We start from the raw sequence: 10,657 nt of genomic DNA on the forward strand, positions 1-10,657 counted from the left end.
TCAAGTGCTGTCTACATCCCTCAATCCATTCAGGGGACTCATGCCTGTTCGATAGATCATTGACTTGTTTGATCAGTGATAAATATCTACCTAGCACAAAGTAGTTGCGACACCAAAAGTCCAGTAGAAAGAAGATCAAGTTCTTGGTCCTAAAACTGGCTGAAAGAATCCCAAATGCAACTCCTGGAAAATCTTCACCAATCCAACTCCATTCCAGAACAATAGTATCAAATAAAGTCATCTGCACTGGACTCTTGTGTCAAGACCGTTGGGTTCCAGCATTGCCAGCACCAGGGCTGATTTGATGAAAACTATGCTGAAATATGTGACCACCTGGAACAAAAATGAGTAGCCTTCTTTGCCTGACAGAATAACTAAAGATCACAAAGGGACTGCATATTTCAACAGCTCAAGGCTAACGTACACTGACAATTCCAGAGGATAAAGGACATGCACTGGGAAGAGCGTTTGCAACATCTCATATGTTGATCATGACGTGCAAAGCTACTGGAATCAAATGGACAAAATTCCCTCCTTTCATAGAATGGTATTTCGTTAAGGGTGACAATGCCATTCATCAATACTGGAAAGAACATTTTTAATGACTCAGCATGAGTCCACATTGGCAGTGGTTGTTCTCCAGGCTATTCTCAAATCTCTGAGTGAATCCCCATCAATGGGAGAACTGCAACAAGCAATCAAACAGATGGAAAACAATAAAAGCCTGCACACCTGATGGTATTCCAGCCAAGGTCTTCAAAGGCAGTGGACATTTTGTTCACATCAAGACTCCATGTAGTTGTCCTATGAGATTGAGGAGAAGCAATTCCCCCTTCAGGAGTACAATAATTGTAACTATATTTTCAATATAAGTCATGCTGTAGAAACTACCTCTTATTCACGGCAGGTAAAATTTTGACACTCATTCTCTGAATCACCCTTTATGTGTGGCTGAGGAACTTTTCCCAGTGATAGTGTGGCTGAGGAATCTGCTGATATAGTCTTTGTTGCCAGACAAATCCTAGAAAATGTCAAGAGCAAGCACAAGTTGTGCTCTATTTAGAGAGCCTAGAAAAACACTATTTTGAGTTGGTTCTCCATTTTTTTTTAAATGTAGTAAGTATATCTACGTTTGCTGGCTAGATAAAGCTAAGAGGTGTAACAAAGGTTCACTAGTTTGATTCCTAGAATGAGATGGCTGTCCAAAGAGGAAAGATTGAGTAGAATTTTAGGAGAATAAGAAGTGATTTCATTTAAATTCTTGATTGGATAGATTCTAAGACTGTTTGTTTGTTTGTTTTCCCCGACTGAAGAGTCTAAAATTCAGGTCATAGTCTCACGATAAGGAGTCAACCATTTAGGACTGAAAGGAGAAGAAACTTCTTCACTCAACGGGTTGTGAATCTTTGGTTGTGAAAATTATAGATGCTCAGTTGATGAATGCCAAGACCAAGAGAGACACTTTAGGCATTACTGGAAGTCCTCAGTATAGTATCAAGGTGGGAAGCTAGAGTTCACAAAAACAAGCAATGATTTTATCAAACAGTGGACAAAATACAATATGCCTGTTCCTGCTCCCATTTCTTCTGAAGCACATTGTTATTTCAGCACTGTCAGCAAGTTAGGATTACTTTAGACAGCAGTGCAATAGTATAAAGAGAGCGTGATACCAATGTTCTTTCTAGTTCCTGAATCATTCTATACATCAGGGGAAATCGTTTAATTGGTTGGGTTAAAACAACTAGCTGCGTTTGCCCCTGCCATTCCATGCGTTTCTCTCTGGCCTTGATTTCTGACTGAGGGCCACGTGACAAAGAAGTTTGGGGAAATGATTTGGTGAATTCAGTACAAAGAGCACTGCAAAAGAATGATTGTTTTAGATCAGTTGCGATGCTATGTCTTGGGTCAAAGTTGGTAATTGACTCTAGTACCCGTTACGTTAATCTTTTACAAAGAATGACTTTTAGTTCATTCCTATCCTGGAGATATCTAACTGATCTTCAAATTTACAGAGCTTTGTGAAGCATTTGTATATCTGCTTCTGTCAGTTTCCCCAGTCTGCAATAAGTAAGTGAATCTCGGGCAGGGTACCCATGGGCATGCTATAATTGGCCTCAGTATTCCTCAAGTAGAGAGGACAAAGAAATTCAACAAGTATTCTCACTTCAGATGGTCTGCACAGTGATCCCTGCTGGGAGATCTGTGTGTGAACAGAAGAACAAGATTTGATTTAGTCGTGATAAATAACTTCTGATTTAAACAACCAGCAAATACTAGTGCATGGACAACGGCAAAAACATAGAATTTTATAGAAATTAAAACTAGGAAATTGGGGACTTCAGTCCAGCTTGGTCTTGATGCTTTTGTCCTCCATTTAGCTTGTCAACTTCTCCAATATGTTCTTTTGATTTACAGCAAAACTATATTCTAGTACAAATCTGTACCTTCAGGAGAAGATATATTTTGAAATGACCAGGACACATCACCCCGCCCTATCCCATGGCTAATCTAAGGTGCAATTTAATATAGCCAATTAGCCTAACCTACAAATCTTTGGTCGACCACTTTGGACAGAAGTAACAGTTTCAGATACATTTGACTGTTCGATTCTTATTTTAAAATTTCCAGTATTTGTACTTTCTCTTCTGCTCCGACAAATATCAATTTCAAATTCTGATGTTGCCTCTTCAGGTAAATGAGGGACCCTGGAAGTGGGGCGAATACATTGTGCAGGTAAACAGTGCATTCTTCACTGGCATTTACGGCATGTGGAACCTCTACGTCTTCGCCATCATGTTTCTGTATGCTCCATCCCACAAGTGTTACAGTGATGCTGATCAGTCAAACGGTAGGTATCTCGTTTAGTAAATTAAATGAATAGCTGAATGTCTGAGAGCTTTGTTTCTCAGGAATATGATGCTGAGAGGGAGTGGGATCTTTAGCTTGTCCTTTGGTTTATGTAACTGTATATTCAACTGTACACTTGAATGGCTGATTTGGTAGATTTATTATGATCTGGTATTGACCAGACAGGAAAATATCACCTTTCTATGCTGAAGTGAAGATGATGCGGATACTGTAATTGTGCTCCATTACTGCATTTTTTTGTGTTCATTTTAAAATGGGGAACTGATTTTTTTTTTTGCTATAATAGGGCAACAAATGAAAACAAACACTAAACTTGTAAGGGGCTGGGCTGACGCCTGCCCTCAGCAAGGGGTGGAGGCAGTCTGGACTTACACCAATCAGGAGCTGGTGTAATTCCAGATTGCTCCAGCTCCTGATGGGTGAAGCCCATCCTTGGCGAGGGGCAGGGGCTGTGCTGATGCCCGTCCTCATTTTAAATGTGCCTTATGCAGCTCCAGTTTGATGATTTGTGTCACTGTTCTTTTTCATAAAGGAGATACCTTCTAATATTTTCAAGTTTGATTATTATTATCACAAATAGACTTGCATTAACACTGCGATGAAGTTATTGTGAAAATCCCTTAGTCACCAGACTCAGACGCCTGTTTGGGTACACTGAGAAAGAATTTAGCTTGGCCAATGCACCTAACCAGCACGTCTTTCAGACTGTGGGAGGAAACTGGAACACCTGAAGGAAACCCATGCAGACACAGGGAGAGTGCAAACTCCACACGCACAGTGACCCAAGCTGGGAATTGAACCCAGCCCTGCTGCTGTGAGGCAGCAGTGCTAACCAGTGTGCCACTGTGCCACATCAGTCAGGCATCTAAGTGCATGACTGTCAAATGTGAAAGTGTAAACATGTCACAGATGCATACTATCATATTTGCTTCTTGCTGAAATGTCATTCATAAAATAGATTGTCATAAAGATCGAATTGGTTTGTTCATATCTTTTTATGGAAGCAATCAGTCCCACGCCAAAGTGGCTGACTTTTAATTGACTCTGAAGTAACCTAGTATTCCACTAATTGCATCCTGTATCCATCTGTTATATACTACAGCAGTTAGAGGATTGCATGCCACCACCACCTTGGAGAAGCTACTGGGAAACTAGAGAAGAATAATAAAAAGCTGGCCTTTCCAGAAACCCCCACGTCTCTAGGATCTCTTTTAGAAAAGCAGCAAATCACAAATTAACAACCAGGATCCATCATTACCAAGTACCAGAGAACTACAAAAACTAGCAGTCAAAAATCAAGTTTATTTTTGTAAATCCTTTCAACCATTATCTTTTAACCCTCAGCATCCCCCTCCCATATAACCGAAAATTTAAAAATGAGGATCATGTCATAAACATATTTATTTTCTCACTAACCCATTAAACATTTCCACGTAGCTGTCATTTTGTTGAAGTTTTCGAGCAGGCCTACCCCTTTTCCAGATTTTTGGGGATTTTCAAAGCTATTACTGTCAGCTCTCAAATATAGTGAATAAAGGTGCTCAATCAAATGTACAAGCGCCTTTTCGGAATGTAATTAAGGTCACATCCCTTCCTCATGAATCAAATAAACACCATCACAATTCTACAATATGACATCATAAAGTTCACCTCAGTTAGACAGCAGGGACAATTTGTGCGCCGATCACACTGCCTCACAAGGAGTGAAATTAAAGGAGGTAAACAAAATCTTTCTGTGGTGACCTCATACTGTTCTGGTTTTGTGTGTTTCCTAGGCGACCTTGGAATAAACAGTGGTGAGGAACTGCAGTTGACTACCACTATCACCCACGCTGATGGACCAACTGAAATTTACAGATTGGCTGGCAAGGAAGCACAAGAGTAACCATTGGAAGGAATTGGGAGAAACCATACCAGCAGCACAAGTCAAATGAGGATTCCCCTGTGAAATGGGAAAACTGTATAAATCTGTGCTCAATTGTATACAGACTGACATGTGATGGGGTCGTGCCTGTTGGAGTTTCTGTTGCTGGTGAGATGGGACTCCTGCTTCCAAAAATTTTACCACAACTTGTAATGCCTGTGGAAGATTCCAGAACTGCCTTTTGTGAAATAGGATTATTTCCATTTTCGAAAGCATTCAAGTGCACGTTGATTTGTCAAAGCAAATTACCATCACTGTAGTTTATATCTCACTGAACATTACTTTCTGTAAGTATATGAAGTATCGTAGCATTGCAACTTTGTGTAGGCAGCCACCTCCAAGGCTCATGGGATTGGTCCTAAGTGAGTGTGCAAGAGGGAAAAGAAAGAACTTGTATTTAACAGCGCCTTGTGATGTCCTCTGCCCAAAGTGCTTTATATCCAGTAAATTGCTTAGAGGTAATGGATTTAGATTCACATCGTGTAAAGAAGGGCATTCGTGCAGTTGGAATTCCTGATGGACATGAACATTACTGTTAGTACACTCTTTTTTATAATGTACACTGTAAAAACATTTTTAAACTTAGATTATCTGCATACACATTTTTAGGTGGTTTTAAATATGCATTCCTCTTGAAAAAGGTTGAATGCATTGCTTAATTTGTTGAAACTCTTGCTAATATATGCAGATGATGGGTCATGCTATATACAAACAGATTGCTGACTGTAAACCAGTAGTGCTCATACTGTAGCCTGAACCCCTGCATGTGGCACTCTTCTCCTATTGGCAACCTGGTACTAGTGTTATGTGTGGACTTCCATCTACAGCAGTGAGATGTTGTCAGTGTTCTGTGCAATTCTCTTGCTGTCCAGCAAAAGGTATTAAAGAAATGATTATAGATGGCATGGTTATTCCAATACTTAAAGCAAGTAAAAAATCTCTTTAAAGCCATATGATCATAAGAAACATATTACTTTTGGGAAAGTACTGGGCCTCCATTCCAAGGCATTGGTGGGATATGAATCCCCCTCTACAAAAAAAAGTAATTAAGAATTTTATCAAAAAGTGTGCTGTGTTCTTATCACATTTTCTCTACTGAAGATGCTGGGGTCTATCATCTCTCTCGGTCAGCAATCTCCACAATTTCTATTGAGTGTTGGCTGACAATTTAACATAGGACAAGGACACAACAATTGGACCTGATCATGTTGATTTAAACATCTGCTTTCTAGCAAATGTCATTGGATACTGATCAGGGACACATCGATGATTATGGCTGATTTTTTTTTTAAGTTTTCCCCCACCTTGTCCAGGCCACCCAAGGCCAGTTATGACATGGAAGCTGCTACTACAGCTGAGATAGACTAAAGGGAGAAAAAAAGGTCATCCAGATCTATATGGTCCCTTCCCACACCGTATTGTTAATCATCAAATTGATCAGGAGAATCGTGCCTAATGCTTTTAAGGTGTCTCACATTTAGTTGATTTAAAAAAAAATCTAGCGTCAATGAATAGATGTGTAGTAGGACCTGACATCAACAAATATTAAGTGAAGGCATTAGTCAAACATTCAAAACATAAACCTGTTGATTTAATGTAAGCATCAGACATGTGTCTAGCTATAGGGATATATTGCACAACACTTTCTTGAGCGGTAAAAGCTGAAAAATAAACTACATTGGCCACTTTTTATTTAAAAACAAAAGGGATATGGCATGTCCTTTGACTCGAATACTGAGGTAAGAATTACACTTCTTTGGACATATAGATATTTAATAATTATAATAATGTAGAATTAATACTTTAGGTGGCAAGAAGGTGATTGGTTTTTTTAAAACTTGGAAGTAGGTTTGCTTGTATGCTAATTTTAAATAAAGTTTGTATCACTGTGATTTGTGTACAGCCTCGGTGACTGACCAAATTGTTTCTAAACTGCCAGAATATTGCGTCAACTGGAAAGACCAGTCAGAACACCATGACTTAAAAGTATTGTGATAGATATTCAACTTGGATGTGGAGGGTATTTCCACCTGTGGGAGGAACTAGAATTAGGGAATACAGTTTACAAATAAAGGAGTCGTCTATTTAAGTTGAAGGTGAGGAAAAATTGTTTTGAGAGTAATGAGTCAGTGGAAGCAGAGTCATTGAATTTTTTTTACGGCTGAATGATACTGACACCCTTGTCAATCAACAATCTAAGGGCACAGGGTGTAGGTAGTAAGTTGGATTGAGGCCGCAATCAGATCTTAGAGTGGCAGAGCAGTCTCATGGCATCAAATGTCCTACTACTCATTTATATGTTTGTAATTTGTTGCTCAGGATGGCCAGATAATGATTTCCCTTGAGATTAGATAGCTCCTGTAACAGTCAATTAATCTACAATGCCAGTTTTGTACCCAGGAGACCAGTTGAAAACCTATCTCACTAACTCTGGAAGGTGCACTTTTTCACAGCAGTGCTGAAGAGCAAATGATTCTCTAGAACTTCACCCATGTGTCATTTCTCTCGTTAGTCCAAGCCTTTTTCTTAAAAAAAAATCAATTTTAAGTTGAAAGCCTGGAATTCAAGAGGGCAGGGGACAAGCTGAGCACCAAACACCTTGTAAAATAAAACAAATGTGTTTGGAACTCATTGGCCTAGATTCTATTCTCATTACTTCAACCAAATAGGAAAGTCACAATGGCTTCTCTACTTAGACTAGTTAAAATATGCAGTGGGTGCCTAATGCCATCATTGTATCCTAATCTGCATATTTGAATACACATCCCAACCGCTTTACATAACTATCCTTTTCATCTTTCCAAATCAGCAGCTGATCAGCCCATGGTTTCTTCTGGCTGAGTAGATCTACAAATCACTCCTTGGGCACTGACAGGTTATTTAGCACTGTTGAGCCTGATTCAGTTCCCCCAGCCATCCACCCATGAGCACATACAAATAGGGATCACTGGAAAACTGATTGGGGAACAGTAACATTAATTGGTGTTTTATATTTAAAAAAATCCTTTTCCTCCCCAGACCTTCCTCCAAACCTCTAGCCCGAGGGAGTTGAATGCTGAATCTGAGTGTGGTTATCTATTGCAGCTCTGGCTGACATTGGCAGAATCAATGCAAACCTGGGATTTCCTTCACACAACTTTGTTTCAGACCTAATAGTACTCTACCACAAACTTGCTGATCCTCATTCAGAAGACGAAAAGGTTTCCCTTCCACTCTTCTAAAGAGAGTGCATCAATGAACCCACAGTCATCATTAATAAACTGTTCTCATGCACCACACGGTTACTTCTGGTGTCCTGAATAATATATCCTTGGCTCCCTCCTATTGCTCATCCACATGCTGTCCCTTGGATGCTGACAATATGCAGCTCTGCCTCGCCACCAGTTCTCACTCCTCCACTATTGCTAAATTATTAGACTGATATCCACCATCTAGTTCGATGAGCAGAACTTGCCTCCAAAATAAATATTGGAAAAATCATTTGTCTGATGTTCCCAATACAAACTCCATTCCCTAACTGCAGATGCCGTCCCTCTCCCAGGTAACTGTCAGCAGCTGAATCAGATTGTTCGCAACGTTGGTGTCCTATTTGGCCCTGAGGAGCTTTTCATCCAATGTCTCCACCCTCATCGAGACTGTCAAAATACACCTCTGTAATAGCAACTGACCTCTCAGTTCAGTTGTTGCTGAAATGTTAATTCATACTTTTGTTACCTCCAAACATGACTAATTCAACACACTCCTGGCTGCTGTCTCACATTCCATTCTCTGTAAACTTGAGGTCATCCAAAACTGTTGTCCTTGTCTCTTTGCACCAAGTCCCAATCAGCTGTTTGATGGCCTACACTGGCTCACAGTTATGCAATGCCGCAATTTTTAAATTCTCTTTCTTGTTTTAAATCCCTCCATAACTTTACACCTCCCGATTATTGTAATCTCCTCTATCCCCATCACCCTCAGACAGCTATTATATCTCAGAAAGCCAGGTGGTGAAGGCTAGTGTGGAGCTGAACCTTTGCACATTTTTTAAGCTTTTATTTGCAGAGTTGTATATATTACAAACATGCGCCTCGAAATCCAACAACTACAGTTTCATTCTATGTCAAAATATGTGGATAAATATATTTTTTAATAAAGGAGCAAAAGTGAATTCTCAGTTAATGTACACTACATAAATATAATTAAATACTTAATTGCAAAATAACTGAGATGGGTTCCTCTAATTCTGGCCACATGAGAATCTCTGATTTTATTTGTTCCACCATTGGTGGCTACAGCTTCAGTTACAAAGGCACTAAATTCTGAAATTTCCTTTTGAACCTCTGCACCTCTCTTTCCCTCTTTTTTAAGGTGTTCCTTAGAATCTACCCCTTTGATCAAGCTTTAGTCATCTGTTAATATCTTATGTGGCTTGGTGTCAAATTTCACACACCACTTTTCTGAAGCGTCTCCAGATATCTTATTAACTTAAAAGTATGATGCAAGTTGTTGCCCAAAGGAAGAACCGCTAGCACTGGCTGCCAGCCTGAGCTGTTTGTTGTAAACCTGGCTCTGCTATTCCTATTCCATCTCAGTTATTTTGCAATTAAGTATTTAATTATATTTATGTAGTGTACATTAACTGAGAATTTACTTTTGCTCCTTTATAAAATATATCTATCTTAATAGTATTCCTGGTATAGTGGCAGTGGTGAATACATTTCTTTGCAATCTTGAAGGCTTTAGTACACCTTATTCTTAGGTTGGGATTGTTGGCTAAGTCTTGGATGTTCTTATTATATGCACTGAAATTGCTGAATTTTTGATTAACAGTGGTAATTATACTTTGGTAGAACACTGCTACGCACCACTTTTCATGCATTTCTGGGGTGTGCAACACTGAGTAGCTCTGTGGGTTACCAGAACTTTTTGTAATAAATCGGATGGTTTTTAAATCTGTTTCTTGCAGTCCATTGCAGTATCGGAGGAAATAAAGTGGCGATATCAGGATCTCAGTGTCTCTGTAAAGTAAACACAATGTTAAAGGGGCTTTAGCAGCAGCACTGATTATGAAACAGTGACTCCCAGGTTTGAATTGTCTCATTGCGGCCATTTGACACACCCAAAGAATGTCATTCCAGAAGCACTAGCACAATAGTTCAAGGCAGACAGCTTAAGACATTTTTGGTCAAGGTCTGGGATTTGCTGGTTTGACTGTTATGATGTTTTCAGATGCAGAACTGCTTTAAGATGCAGTTTTATTGACCATGTGGTCAGTCAGCAACTGCTGAGCAGGATGTGGTTTCTGAACTTTAACTTGCTATTGTTTGAATTGTCAGTGGGTTGGATGGGAGGATATAATTTCCTTCCCTGTGGATGAGTGGGCAGCAGTTACAGTGTGCCAGTAGTGGGACATTTCTGGTATAAGATACAACCTTGAACAGACAATTTGTGTCTCAGTTGAGTTTTCAGTGAGATTATCAGCTCTTTGATTATCTAAGGTACTTCTTTAAGGAACAAATAATGCTGGAACAGTTCAGACTGCTTTTACACAATAGCTCTCTTTCCCACCAGTTTAATCCTGTGCCTGCTGTTTGCTGGCACAATCCCAGCTTCAATTCAATAGCAGAGGGTCACAAACTCAAACATCTGGCATACAACTGGTCTAAACTTCCACTGAAAGATTTGTCTCAATAATGTACAGCATTACCCTACTGTGTCTTATTCTCCTTAGCCAATTTATTCACAGTTCAGGATTAAATGGGAGAAATTGAACAAACAAAATTTCCATTTTCTCCAAACTTAATTTCTACTTTAAATCCATCCTGACTTTTTTTTCTCCCTCAAGTAAGAGGAGTTCATGATGCATTCACCTCCAAGTGAGCA

General features: G+C 39.5%; 1 protein-coding gene across 1 annotated transcript in view; it reads left to right on the forward strand.

The window, feature by feature from the left end:
• wls (Wnt ligand secretion mediator) overlaps positions 1 to 6,684 on the forward strand; it is a 51,543-nt gene extending 44,859 nt beyond the window's left edge. Inside the window, exons 11-12 of the mRNA XM_080195575.1 lie at positions 2,692 to 2,848; positions 4,644 to 6,684. Coding sequence (XP_080051701.1) covers positions 2,692 to 2,848; positions 4,644 to 4,753 — 267 coding nt within the window. The 3' untranslated portion in view covers positions 4,754 to 6,684. The remainder of the gene's footprint in view (positions 1 to 2,691; positions 2,849 to 4,643) is intronic.
• The last annotated feature ends 3,973 nt before the right edge of the window (positions 6,685 to 10,657 follow it).

The sequence above is a fragment of the Carcharhinus amblyrhynchos genome, chromosome 9 (assembly GCF_965287045.1).
Source record: "Carcharhinus amblyrhynchos chromosome 9, sCarAmb.v2.hapA, whole genome shotgun sequence".
Taxonomy (NCBI): Eukaryota; Metazoa; Chordata; class Chondrichthyes; order Carcharhiniformes; family Carcharhinidae; genus Carcharhinus; species Carcharhinus amblyrhynchos.